At 41.8% G+C, this 15,000-nt stretch overlaps 2 protein-coding genes and 1 long non-coding RNA gene across 6 annotated transcripts in view; 1 reads left to right on the top strand and 2 right to left on the bottom strand.

Moving 5' to 3' along the window:
• LOC128028896 (serum response factor-like) overlaps positions 1–8,405 on the bottom strand; it is a 190,813-nt gene extending 182,408 nt beyond the window's left edge. For all 3 annotated transcript variants that reach the window (XR_008187260.1, XM_052616217.1, XM_052616216.1), the window contains exons 1-2: positions 7,563–8,405; positions 3,424–3,690 (exon numbers count right to left, since the gene is read on the bottom strand). Coding sequence is in view for 2 of the 3 variants with exons in the window: in XM_052616217.1 (XP_052472177.1) it covers positions 3,424–3,690; positions 7,563–8,048 (753 nt within the window). In the remaining variant the exon portion in view is untranslated. The remainder of the gene's footprint in view (positions 1–3,423; positions 3,691–7,562) is intronic.
• The window catches only part of LOC128028897 (protein odd-skipped-related 2-like), a 62,825-nt gene that overhangs the window by 21,797 nt on the left and 26,028 nt on the right, over positions 1–15,000 (top strand). The window lies entirely within an intron of this gene.
• LOC128028900 (uncharacterized) lies at positions 9,323–9,961 on the bottom strand. The gene is made up of 3 exons (XR_008187261.1): positions 9,893–9,961; positions 9,679–9,749; positions 9,323–9,561 (listed from the first exon to the last, which is right to left on the bottom strand). It is a non-coding gene; the product is annotated as an uncharacterized LOC128028900 (long non-coding RNA).

Genomic DNA, 15,000 nt, shown 5'->3' with positions numbered 1-15,000 from the left:
TCATGCATTCCCTGCTGAACCATGACCTTGGTGTTGCAAGCATCATGCTTTAGCAAATACACAACATGTCTTTATATTTACATGACGCTTAGCCTAATCTTTTGAAATAATCAGTGGAAACTATTCTAAAATCAGTCTGAAACTGGTTCGATTCACTCTGACTGAATCAGTCTGCGTCTGATAAAGCTGCGTATCTCAGGAAAACAACCTTCTATTATCTCAGCGACACTCTCGATTATTCTTAATTTCATGCGAATGCTGCATACAGTATTACCAGCTCCACACAGCTAATGCATCTGCATTCTCTAAACTTGTTTATCACGTAGAAGTCCTGAAGAAAGAGTAGATTGGGAAAGTGTTTTCTGGCTGTCACGGATGATGAATGAGTCGAGGGAATGCGTTTAGAGATGTTTTACATCGTAGGCAGAGTAATGAGACTTTATTCTGTGAGTAATCACAATGCAAAACACTTCTGGAGACTACAGACTTCTGCTGGTGAAACACACACACACACACACACACACACACGGGTTGGTTCTGAGAGTGTGTGTGGGAGATGTGGCTGTGTTTAGGAGACGGATGGAGGTCTGGCACTGTAACGCTGGAATGCACTGCCAACGCCAAGCTAAAGCGACTCTAAAGCCCAGGATGGAGAGAGTAACGGCTCTGGGTCAGGCCTTGTTTAAGAGTGTGAGAGATGAAGGACTCTAATGAGCAAACACACCACACACACGCACCTAAAACACAGCCCTCACACGCTCCCGAAGCACTGCAACACATCATGCTCAAAGAAGCCTTCGTTTTAATCAGTAACAACTTAAAAATTTCTCTGTATAACGATGAGTGTTTCCAAACAGGTTTCCGTCTCCCATAACCAAACTCAAAAATGTTGAACTTAATAGCGTATATCTAATAATCCTTAAAACACGAGTTTTGCAGTTTTTTGTCTGAATGATTTGTTCACTTTCCACACTTGTTTAGTCAAGTGCAGTGCGACAGAATATCGATCACTGAATTAACTTCATTTGCAGCAGTAAAACAAGGCTAAATAAAGTCATTTTTACAATGGATGTCTTACTTTATGCTCTTTAATTCTAAATTTGACATTAACCACATTAAACATCAAAAACATCATGAGTGTCACAGTCTTCTGTGAGTGTTGTGTTTATTTGGTGCCATGTGCTCTCTCCTGTCCTTCTCTGACCCCGCCCACCCTGTCACCTCATTACTGTTTAGTTGCTCCACCTGTGTTTCTCCCTTGCTCCCGGACTCATTACCTGGTTCATTCTGCACACCTGTTCAATTACTCACACACACAGCTGTTCCCCATTTGTTCACTAGTATATAGTTTTGTCTCAGACACCACTCTGCCTGCCTGGATTATTGAAGGTCAGCTGTATCACGTATGTTTCTAGTGCTTGTGTTATTTCGGCTTGTTCCCTGTGACCATCACAATGGTATTAAATTAGCTTTATACATCTTCACTGCAAACAAATGGTTTTCTAAACAAGTATTTTTGCCTTTTTCAGTAACATATCTAAACATACTTAAATCAAGATTTTTTTAAAGATGTAAAGTCTTCATTTCATAACAATGATCCAAATGGAATGAGTTTATGCTTAAAACAATAACAAACATTTGCAAATGGGCTCAGAAAAAATTAAACTTGTTCTTCCTTTTAATGAAGCTAACTTTCTGACTGCACCAGCAGATTAAACACAGAAGAATGATTAGATATAAGCACTGAAAACATCAAAAACACAGAGTAAGAAGAACAAATAGTTTCCACCTGTAAATCAAGCAAATAAAGACACATGCTCACACACACTCATACAGACACACACACACACAAGCACATACATATATACAGACAGTCACACACTCATAGACTCACACACACACTCTCACACACACAGACAAACACACACACACTCATACAGACACTTACACACACAAGCACACACACTCATACAGACACTCACACAGACAGACAGACACACACACACACACACACACTCACACACACAGACACACACACTCTCTCACACACACACAGACACACACACTCTCACACACACTCTCTCACACACACACACACACACACACAGACACACACACACACACACACTCTCACACACACACACACACACACTCTCTCACACACACAGACAGCTGCAGCTCTAGAGGAATGTGAGTGGAGCGCTGGGCTGTAGATGTCCATATATGGTCGTGGAGGTAGAATCCTGTTTTTATCAATGAGAGGCCTGCGCTCCACTGATCCGCAGCTCTGTCCCGCTCGCGTCGGGTCTCAGGACAGGTGCATCTGTTCATCACTCACTTTCACACACACTGACCCCACACACCTTTCACAGAGCAGCAGCCGTCCTTAATATCAGGAGCTAATGTAAAATAATGAGTGTTCCCAGACAGGTTTCCTCAAGCTCAGACATTATGCATGTATTTTTGTCTTATTTCTAGTTAAAATATTTAATAATCTGCATGAGATATTCAGATCATTTCCAGTGATTCAGAGCCATTCACAGAAATGACCTCATCATAAACTTCACTAGTATTATTTAACTTGTTTTACACTAAAATAAAAATCTGCAAATCATTTAATTCAAAATAAACACATTTATCACAGCACTGCATGTTTTCAGCGACTGTGACTTTTTTGACTGTTTGTAATTAAAACTAGTAAAAATATTTTCATATTAAACAAACAATCTTAAGTGTAAAGCAATTTGTTTATGTTTATTCAATTATTTACAGATTTTGTTTACTGGAAAATAAGAGAAGCAACTTTGTGTTTTATATGTCTGCATAGCTTCTATTTCAGAGAACATTTGTTTTACATCAAGTAACACTAATAAACCTGATATATATTCATACAATATATGTGATGCCGATCCCAATCACAGCTGAATAAACCTATCTTCACGAATACAGCAGAGATCTGACACATGCATCCTGCTGACGCTGAATCAGAACAAACACACGGAGAGACCAACACTTCATCCAGACCCAAAGCAACAAGCAGACATGAGCTGTTTGGATCTAGACGTCTCTGTCATTTACTAGTGATTCATTTCTGACCGGATCACATCAACAGACTCCAAAGAGAAGGTCATAACAAGTGCAGCACTATTTATACTCACTATCTGCCGGAGGACGAGCGAGGAGTGAAGATGTGAATCACTCTAGTAAACACTGAGCGTCTGGAGAACAAACACGAGCGCAGACGGGAGGAATTAAATACTTGAGCGCTTCGATATGGCAACAATAACTCTTCAGCGTGTAGATTTTGGACCGACTCGAGAGAGTGTGATTCATACATTAATAAAACACCATGACAGACCTCTGTAAAAGAGTCCGGAGATCCAGCAGAACATCTCAATTGTGAAGGAAGAGCCGCAGACTCACCTTGGTTTCTCCCAGACTCTCGGACTCAGACACCTGGTAGGTGAGGTCCGTCTCCTCGAAGCCCGTGGCGCTCATGCGCTGGTCCGTGGACGGGTCGGAGCGCGGCGGAGAGTCGGGAGAGTTCAGGCAGGTTTGGATCAGAGCTTTGCCCGTCTCGCTGGTGATCATGGGCTGCAGCTTCCGAGTGGCGAAGGTGTAGACGTGCCCCGTCTCGCTGGCCACCAGCAGCAGAACCTGAGTCCCTGTGAGCGTGGAGAGCTCGTACGCCTTCACACACACACACACACACACACACACACACACACCACAACACAGTCAGACTTCACCATCACACAGCAGGAGGAGTGTGTGTCTTCATCAGGTTTGGAGAAATGTAGCACTGCATCAGTGTCTCATCAGTGGATGCTCTGCAGTGAATGGGTGCCGTCAGAATGAGAGTCTGATAAAAACATCACAATAATCCACAGCACTCCAGTCCATCAGGGAAAAACATTAAAGTTTAGATCTGTTTAAACGCTGCTTGATCTGTGCAGATTTCTCTCCTGATTCAGACCAGAACACTTTTTCACTGGAGGAAGTGTTATTCTGGATTATAGACTCTATGTGTTTGAGTTCAAATCATCTTAATGCTGGATGTGTTTCAGGTTTTGTCTTCTCCAGATGTTCACTGATGGACTGGAGTGCTGTGGATTATTGTGATGTTTTTATCAGACTCTCATTCTGACGGCACCCATCCACTGATGAGACACTGATGCAGAAACACTGATTCTGATTCCTCGATCCATAATTGCTAAACTTCACACAGTTATTAAATTGAACTGAATCAACAATGAACTTTAACTGAAATATTGATTTAGTTTGCATTACGGAAGCATTATTTCCCTGTCTGACAGTAGAAAGCGGCGTAGAGTTGACAGATTGCTTCAAAGCAGCTTCAGATCAATAAAGAGGAGAATAACTGTGTTAATGCATCAGTTACAGAAGAGGTTTATGTTTGAGACTGAAGAGATGTTTGTAATGGCTCTGGCTGTTTCACGCTCAATCTAACATCAGTGTTTACTAACAGATAACCAGCGGAGACGCTTTAATGGGTCCAGACGCGGCTGGAACAGTGTGAGATAAGACTCTATTAATAGAGCCACTGGTCAGCGAGCTGGACGAGAGACTGACCAACACCTTTAACCATCAAACTGTACCACACATCATACAGAGTATAACGAGCTCTCGGATCGGAAGATATTATAGAGAACTCCTGAACCAGAGGAAACAGATCTAGACTAGAACCTGAACACCTTCAGTCATCACCACTGCCTTCGTTAGATCAGTGCAAACACACATTATTTCTCAAAAGTAAGACTTCGGATTCATTAGTCGCTAACGCTAAATAACTGAGACTTATGTGGTAAACTATCAAATAAATTCACATAACAACAAACGCCAGCTTACTACATCAAACAGTTTAACATAACATAACAAACATAAACATAAACATAACAATATAACTGGACGCCAATGAAACTTTTTTTGAAAGATTTTTTTTTTTATATTTATACAATTATTTCATTGAAATTAATTTTTAGGGGATTTTATGTTACGAAATTATATTTATGCAATAATTATAATCCATTTATTAGCTGTAAGCCACTTTTTGAGCACAGACTTGAGTTCAGTCTCTTTTGAAAGAAGACACTTCAAGGTTATTGCTGAAGTAGAGAAAGAAAGAAAGAAATTGTTATAGAGGTTTAAGTTTATTATTATGAAAAATGCACAAAAACAGTTATGTTCCAAATTTGAGGTTGATCTCTCAAAATAATAATAATAATAATAATAACATATATATATAATACTTTGTTTGGGCGCAGTACCAAATGTTTCCACTAAATGTAATTCACTTTCCATTCATTTAAGATATAAAGTCTTGTTTTATGATCACATTGAACATTATTTGAGTTTACATTTAAAACTTGCATTTATTTATTAATTCCTTGTCAGCAGCGAGGCTATCTTCATGGCAAAAGAGCAAATAAACAAAAGTCAATATAAAACCGAACTTATAACCGAGAAAACAAGATGATTTTCCTGAACCCATCATTGTTTTAAGTGTGAACTTTTTTTCAGAAACAAGACTCTGGAGACTTGAGTTTGTCATGTGTGTGAGGAGCAGCTGGACGCAGGCGTGAGAGAGAGAGAGAGAGAGAGAGAGAGAGAGAGAGAGAGAGAGAGAGAGAGAGCTGTGATCAGTCTCTTCTTCAGCTCTGCGTTTGCTCAGCTGTCCAGGACGGCAGGTGAAGAGCTCCAGCTAACAGCATCCAGCATGTGTGGGGTGTGAAAGCACATTTGTGTGAGGTTTACGACCCGTGGGGACGCCTGCTGAACCCAACCACGGGAAATGAGATGCACACAAACTCTCTGGAAGGAACTGTGGGTCTAAAACGTCTGTGAGTGACATGAGGAGGAACTTGTGGATAATGGATAATGTTAAAACACCCAAATCACTGATGAACGACAGATTAAACGCTTCTAGATTCAGCAGGATGATGTGCGCTTCAGATAACGGCTGGCGTCTGGTTCATACCTCCACTTCTCAAAGCATAATGAATGGAAGAATTCCCTTTCCACAGGAAGACTATCAGCTCTCTCCTTCCAATCCATCATGAAGATCAGGAGGAGGACCCGAGAGAGACACCCGCCACACTTTGATTCAGATGAACCATGAGCTGATGAAAGATCCTCAGACCTGCTGAACTACAGCCAATGAGGAGGACTGTTACTTGATCTTAAAGAAATAGTTCAGCCAACAGTGAAGATGTGCTCCTATGCAGTGAATGGGTGCCGTCAGAATGAGAGTCCAAACAGCTGATAATGCTTGATGTGTTTCATCTTCTGTCTTCTCCAGATGTTCACTGATGGACTGGAGTGCTGTGGATTATTCTGATGTTTTTATCAGCTGTTTCATTCATTCACATTTTCACTGTTGGCTGAACTATTCCACTGAAGTGATCATTCCCTCAAAGATGAACATCTCATCATTTACTCACCCTCATGTTTTGGAATGCAAAAAAGGAGATACTGCGTGTAATGTTCATGCTGCTCTTTTACACACAATCATCAAACACCATTTAAGTACAATATAAGCATTTCTGATGATATGAAGCTATATTTACTGAAACATGAAATCGAATACAATGCATGAGTAATACAGTAATACAGAGTTATGGTAATAATGGAATTTGAGGGTCATGTTCCCTATATGAATAAAAAATGGCTATACATTTTTCTTTTTACATGGTTGTTTTGTGCTTTATGGAAAAAAAACATGCAAGTATGAACTCACATGAAGGTGAGCAAACAATCTGAGGATTTGTGTTAAACTAAAACTTTCTAAGCATCTCGTCAGCTGTGTTTGTGAGTGTTTGGGCGGCCTGAGATTATGTGGGTCATGATGGTTCGAGGTTTGTAATAGAGAATGTCAGTTGCTCGTTCTATTTAAAGCTCACAGCCGTCACGTCTGTTGTGAGTGACTTCAGATCACCTACCGAAGGACGGGACATGAGGCACCACAGAGAGACTTCAGCAAACCCACAGCTCCAGAAACTCCTGGAGACCTGCCCCTCATTTATCCACCAGGAGTAAAACATACAGCAAGAGTCCAGAGCTCGAGAACCAAGAACGAGAAACATCTGCATACCGAGAACTTCTGAAGTGCCCAAATCCAGAGTGAGCACATGATGACTTTTGATTTAGCCCACCATCCCATAAAAATAAATAACAAAATATTAATTTATTATAAAATAGATTTTTTTATATTTCATAATGAGTAATATATTATTTATTTTTTAACTTTTAAAAATTTTAGGAACTGTATCAATTTTAATATAACATAATTGGGTTTAATGCAACATTTAATTGCAACATTCAAAAGTCTTTGCTTTAGGAGAAACAAGTGATGTTACTTTTATGACTTTATTTCCTGTCGCCTTTACACTCGCTCAGATATATTTTCATTTAATTATTCTATTCAGTTATGCAGTTCTCTAGCAGGACTTACAAACTTTCAGTTAGCAGTCAACTGAAATGATCTTTAACACCAGACTGCATCAGAATTACAGAAACACTTTGATTGAAGTTCAGTTTCTCACCTTCTTCATGATGCCTGTCTTCCTCTTGCTGAAGGTCGTGTATCGTCGCAGTTTGTTGTCTATAAACTCCATCTTTATCTTCACTCTGCCACGGGTCTTCTTGCCCGGTTTCGCTCCGGCCGCTCCACCCGCGAGCGCCCCGGGGGGCAAGCCGACCTTCGGTCCCACCATCGCCGCCTCCATCTCCGCTCTCTCCCGCTTGACGCCGCCTGCCCTCCGGCCGTCCCCGACTGACCCCATGAGCTCGTCCTCATCACCCGAGTCAGAGTCCGCGTCAGAGCCGCTGCACACGTGCGGGGGTCCCTCTTTAACTGGTTCAAATCTCCCGGTCATCCCGAGCCCCATCGCTCCCGCCTGCAGCGGCCCCAGACCCCGCGCGAACCCCGTGCGGACCCCGGCACCCATCAGCACCGCACCGTGGCCTGCGCTCTTCCCCGCCGCTGATCCGGCTCCACTCAGAGCCGCTCCGGTCTGGCTGGATAACATCCTAGACACCGGAGAGAACGATCCGTGTGACGGCAGCGGAGCGCTGGGACGACAGAGTGTGAGAGAGCGAGCTCCGAAGCGGCTCTCATACACAAACAGAGTCTGCGAGAAACTTTGAGAAGTGATGCTGAACCTGAGCGCCTTCTGCCGGCTTCACTCCACTCTCTCTCCTGCTTCACCTCCTCCTGCCTGGAGCTCCGCGAGCGACGCGCTTTCTATAAAAGGAAAACCGCGCGAGCGATTCCGCGATCACTCCGCCGCGTCATCTAGTGCGCCGCGAACACTTGATATCAGCGATCTTCTCCTTTCGCGCGCAGCTGCAGCTTTAACTCCGCGTCTCGCCGTTGACAGCTGTCAATCACCGTAGCTGATGAGACGCTTCGAAACACTCTGCGCCAGCGCGGAGTGATCGATACACGCCCGATCTACTTTCCTCCATATAAAGAGATATGCGGTTTCCTTTTTTGGAGTTCTCGCTCCTTATATGGCGAGTCACATTCGATTGTAGCGATTGGCTCGAGGGGGGACGGCCTGCAGAGTGATTGGCAAAAGCGACAGCTTATTTGCATAAATACCAAAACGGTTGCGCTCATTTCATACGTCACACTAGGAGGAGGAGCTTCGCGTCCGTCTGCTATTAATAGATGTGGGATATTAATAAGAACAATAGTAAAGTTATTAAAGTGCTATTTAAAAAATAGGCTACATGATTAAAACGGCATTATTAAACATTAAAAATACTATTAGTTAGTATTAATATAAATATTAGTCAATTTCTAAGTAGGCCTAATCTCACTGATAAAACTACATACTCAAAGAAACACACATAAACAATCAATCCATTCCACTGCAACAAGCATTTCTGTCATCTCATGACACTACAGCACAAGTGTGGTTCCCATAGAAACGGTTATAAAAGCATCAGACTCAGATGTGAGAGAGGGAATAAAAATCCTTGAATCAAACGCTTCATATCCATGTATTATTAATCTGAACTCATCAGAATCAAGAGTTTAGTGTTCAGACGTGACACACATTAGAACTTCAGAGGTCACGGATCTCAAGAACCTCTGAACACCCAGAACTTTTGGCATTTTGGCATGATTGATAAACAGTTGTTCACTGCTATTACAAACCACTGAAGAAGCTGTGGAAGAACAAGAATCAAGTGTTTTCATGTTCAGGTCGCACACAAATCAACACAAACACACATCTGCATGTAGCCAAGTGTCAGAACAACAAATGCTTTTTTTATTTAAAATAAGAGGCTAACAAGAAAAATCAGAGATGGAGGTCATAATCTGCATGAAGAGCATCACGGGTGAAAGATGCACCTGAGCTCTTCTCTGATGACAGACATCATTTGCATGGCAAAAGAAGCTCCTCTCACACTCATCACACACACACACACACACACACACACAGGCACGTCAGCAGGGGAAAGTGTCCAGCAGATGGAGGCCATTTATGGTGCATCTGATGGGCAGCAGAGCCAGTATGAAGCTCTATGAGGCTAAAGTGTGGAGAACAGAGAATGGAAATGCATTCACACACATCAGTCAAACTACATCAACACATCTCTTATCAAAAGTGATTACAAACGGCTGTGAGATCTGTCAAATAATCTGACCTCTGTCCTCTACTGGAAAAGTCTTTGTTGGATTGGTTGGGTGCCATCTGCTGGCCTTTACATGCAGAGATCTGAAACTTAAAGGAATAGTTCAGCCAAAACCAGGGACGGACTAGCCATCTGATCAGGAGAATCACAGAACGGCCGGTACTCCAGGACGGCCCAGCACCCCACACGCACGCAGTCATCCCCTCATTCAGACTATAAACCGCACCTTAGTCTCAGTATCAGTCCAAAATTAGCCGATTGCTTTGGGCCGGGTTTTATTCCCAGTCCGTCCCTGTCCACGAACATAACCAGGTGAGCAGATCACTCTCACTATTTGATTGCTCTAGTCTTGATCCACTCATCATCATCATCCACCAATCAGAACACAGGAGAACTCTTTGGCCACAGCTGCTGTGCTTCAGAAGCTCTTGCAGCAGCTCAACACTGGTTTTCTCTGAGGTGCTCGGATCACATCAGATTGTGGTTAATCTTGCAGATCATGACTTATATCTACTCTTCCTCTCCCTGCAGTTTGGTAATATAAAGATTCCTCCTTTGAACTCCCACCTCTTCTGTGGGTTTTATTGTTCTGGGTCTGAATTTGGGCTCCTGGGGTCTCAAAAAAGAAACATTTTCAATCTCCAAGGTGAACGTTATGACAACACACTCTTAGAAAAAAGGGTTTATTGGGGTTCTATATAGAACCATAGGGTTCTTTACTCAACTCCAAAGAACCTTTGATGCTAAAAAGGTTCTATAATGACAAGAAAGAACCCTTTTGGCAAAAAGGTTCTTTAGGATATTATTCATTCATATATTACATTATTCTCCAACATTTTGTATTTGTAATTAAATTATTGTTTGTAGTAACTTAATATCACATTTTAAACATGCTGATTTTTGGAGAAAAACTGAAATGGCACTCTTTGTGTGATATTGATTAACTACATAAAATGATATAAATATATACATTTTCTAACCCCATATCTTGAATTTTGTGATCATTCACATGCTTTCATAAATGCATTTGAATACACAGAATAATGCAGTGAAAGAACGCACTCAAAATGCACGTGCACGCGCACTAGTATGACTTCACCATGTAACTTTACATTAGCTTAGATGCGTGCACTTTTTAGGCACAATTTGTTTAATTTTTGAATATACTTGATACTGTTAAAAGGCACATCATTAAAACAAACCCCAAACTGACTCAAATGATTCGCGAAACCCAAACTGACTCAAATGATTCGCGAACCCTCTCCGAACTCTCGAATTGATTCAAATGATTTGCGATCCCGCTACGAACTCCCGAACTCAAATGATTCGCGATCCCCAAACTGACTCAAATGTTTCTTGAACCCACTCCGAACTCTCGAATTGATTCAAATGATTCGCGATCTCGGTCCGAACTCCCAAACTGACTCAAATGATTCGCGTTCCCCAAACTGACTCAAATGATTCGCGATCCCGCTACGAACTCCCGAACTGATTCAAATGATTCGCGATCCCCAAACTGACTCAAATGATTCGTGAACCCACTCCGAACTCTCGAAGTGATTCAAATGATTCGCGATCTCGGTCCGAACTCCCAAACTGATTCAAATGATTTGCAATACCCAAACTGACGCAAATGATTCGCGAACCCGCTCTGAACTCTCGAATTGATTCAAATGATTCGCGATCCCGGTCCGAACTCCCAAACTGATTAAAATGATTCGCGATCCCCAAACTGACGCAAATGATTCGCGAACCCGCTATGAACTGCTGAACTGGTTCAAATGATTCACGCTCCATACTCCGAGCTCCCAAAATGACTCAAATTATTTTCAAACCCGCTTTGAACTCCCAAACTGACTCAAATGAATCACGCTCTGAACTCTATTGGCTTAGTTCTCTAATTTCATAACATTTTCTGATTTTAAGGTACGAAAAGTATGTTGTTAACAAATAAAATATCAATATTTCCATTCCGAACTGCTTTCCACATCGAAACATCCACGAACAGCTGACTGGCCATCTGTGTGATCTGGAGAACGGCCGTAAAAGTGTGATTCATAGTCCGGAAAATACAGTAAGTGTGGAACATGAGAGGAGAAAGAGTTACTTGCTAGGGATGATGTTAGGAAGTGATGTTCAGTTGAAGTTGAGTGTTTAAATCAACAGTACACAAAGATGGCGCAGACAGACTGTTGTCGAGTTTCTGTGCCGATTGCCTTGGGCCGGGTTTAGTCAAAGTCCAGGGCCGTTTTTATTCCCAGTCCGTCCCTGGCCAAAACTGAAAATGTGCTCATCCTCAGTTCATCAGAGATCAGGATGAGTTTGATTCTTCATCAGGTTTGGAGAAATGTAGCACTGCATCAGTGTCTCATCAATGGATGCTCTGCAGTGAATGGGTGCCGTCAGAATGAGAGTCTGATAAAAACATCACAATAATCCACAGCACTCCAGTCCATCAGTGAACATCTGGAGAAGACAAAACCTGAAACACATCCAGCATTAAGATGATTTTAACTCAAACATAGAGTCTATAATCCAGAATAACACTTCCTCCAGTGAAACAGTGTTCTGGTCTGAATCAGGAGAGAAATCTGAACAGATCAAGCAGCGTTTAAACAGATCTAAACTAATCTGTGAGACTTTTCAATGGAGGAAGTGTTATTCTGGATTATAGACTCTATGTGTTTGAGTTAAAATCATCTTAATGCTGGATGTGTTTCAGGTTTTGTCTTCTCCAGATGTTCACTGATGGACTGGAGTGCTGTGGACTATTGGGATGTTTTTATCAGACTCTCATTCTGACGGCACCCATTCACTGCAGAGCATCCACTGATGAGACGTGAGGATGAGCACATTTTCAGTTTTGGGCGAACTATTTTACATTGAATGCATGTGTCCTTTGATCAAACAGAGGAAAACACTAACAAAAAGAGGCAAAGCTTTTGAGAGATTTACCATATTCTATGATTTTCATTGGATTAATATGGAAATCACATCATCTGACTAATTACACACGGAGAAACAGATCGGATTCTTGAAACAGGTGATTTTACGCAGCACAGATAAAGCAAGGCTGTTAAAAACATGACTGTTTAATAAAAGAGCAGCATTACATCTGGATTACTGTGACCTTTAGAAAGCAAAATATAAAAGCATCATGATGTGAGTGTCTGCCTTAAAAATGAACATGAACAGATGATGAACACAGAGAATAAAAACAAATATCAGCAACAACGATAGAAATACACATGAAACGAATATATAAAAGCAGTTCTTAAAAACAACACGCATTAACTGCATTACAAAAGATACTGTAAAAAAAACCAGCAAATAAGTCCTTCATGTTCGAGGCACTTTTAGTTGCAAAAAACAAAGTTGACCTGTTATTTTTATCTGTTCATCTGAAGAAAACCACTGAGAGCAAACCGTCCAAGATGTGTTTGTGCTGCAGGAGTCTGAATGAAACCAGCACTGGCCTCATTAAAACCAGAGACACAAAACCTTCATCATAAACTCAAACCACATCATGCATCACAATAACATCAGCTGAGAGGAACGGTTTTATTTGATCTATGGATACGGGTTTCTGTGCATTCAGTTTCAGCTTTCCACAAGTTATAGGAGCTAAATGTTCTTCAGGGTTCCTCCTGTTTTAGACCAATTCATTTACAGGACTTTTCCACTCATTTGTGATTAACTGGATCAGGATTAGGTTTTTATTATTATTGTTGATTTATTCACACATGTCGACCCAATAAAATATTTCTAGCCTATTAAAACTAGTGAAATGCACATTCATTATATAAAAATGTTTTAACATTTGATCTATTTTCATGACTCTTTCAGGTCTAGAAATCACCATTTTTAAATCAGTATTCCTCATATAACAATGTTTTCCTTCCTAGTTCTTAATAGACAAAAATAGTTGTTTAAGTGGTGAATTAAAATTAGAAATAGCTTGCTTTTATGCTGTTTTAATGCTTATTTTTGTCTTCTTTAAATACTGTTTTTAAGAACCCCTACTGGACCTGGTTGAGAACCGCTGATTTACATCACATCAGCATGACACTTTAAGTTTTAAATGTAATTAGTGTATCATCTCAGTTTTTTGGACGTCTGTTATGAGAAAACCAATCCAGAAGAACCATGTGGAAATTAACTGGGAATTACAATAAAATGTGATTAATCATGGCTTAGAAATGTGTGCAATCTGAGGCATTGCATATTAATTTATTACAGTAACAGTCACATGTGAGCGCCTCAGAAAAACAAGGATCTTATTATTATTAAGAGCAATCTCTCTTTCATCACACACACGTGTGTTAATTAGTGAATATGTGTTTATCGTATTAGCTTTGTATGTCAGTCTCTCACTTCATCATTAATCTCTCAGTTTCCCACTACTGAAGTCACTGAATTCCACTAATGTTGTGTTTCGTGACACGACATCATCCTGTGAACACACACACACACACACCACACACACACACACACACACACACACACAAGCATGACGTGATTCCAGCATCATGTGTGTGCAGCACCTCGTTCTGTGTCTGTAACCTGATGGATCTGTGATTGTCCTGCGCTGCTGAGGTCAAAGGTCATCCTCGGGGTCCCTGAGGCTCCAGCAAGAGGAAGGAGCTTCTTCATTAGTGTAAACAGATCATTAATGGGACAGAAGTGTGTTTGTTTCCAAGCAGACTCTCATGTCTGAAATGTGTGTGATCGAGTCTCTGATGGCAGTCGTGGTCCTCTAGAGTTTGGTGTCTGAGGAGGCATCAGTCAGAGTCTGTAGGATCTCGGTGAACGTGGGCCGTTCTTTAGGGCTGGACGCCCAGCAGCGGCTCATCAGACTGCAGACGTGAGCAGGACAGTTCACTGGAGGAGACAAACGCAGAGTACCTGCCTGGAGACCTGAGGAACACCAGACACAGAGAGACACTCATGAGACACACACACAGAGACACACATGACAGATAGACACGAGGCACAGATCACACAGTTCAGATCATCGTCTGCTCACCCTCCAGCACCTGCTGGTCACTGAGTGTGGGGTACGGCAGCTCGCCCAGACTGAACACCTCCCACATCAGCACCCCGAACGCCCAGACGTCTGACTTACTGCAGAACTCTCCCTCAAACACACTCTCACCCGGCAGCCAGCGCAGCGGGATACACACCTGCCCGTGCTCATAGTACTCACTGAACACACACACAGAGAGAGAGAGAGAGAGAGACACACACACACACACACACGTCAGCACACGTGCCTGCGCTTCATCAACACTAGATGGCGCTCTGCACACAGGTGAGCACTGACAGTGGCTCTCA

This window comes from Carassius gibelio, chromosome A15, assembly GCF_023724105.1.
Source record: "Carassius gibelio isolate Cgi1373 ecotype wild population from Czech Republic chromosome A15, carGib1.2-hapl.c, whole genome shotgun sequence".
In the NCBI taxonomy this organism is placed as follows: Eukaryota; Metazoa; Chordata; class Actinopteri; order Cypriniformes; family Cyprinidae; genus Carassius; species Carassius gibelio.
The sequence above is the reverse complement of the archived record's forward strand: the minus strand, read 5'-3'. Positions and strand labels throughout refer to the sequence as shown.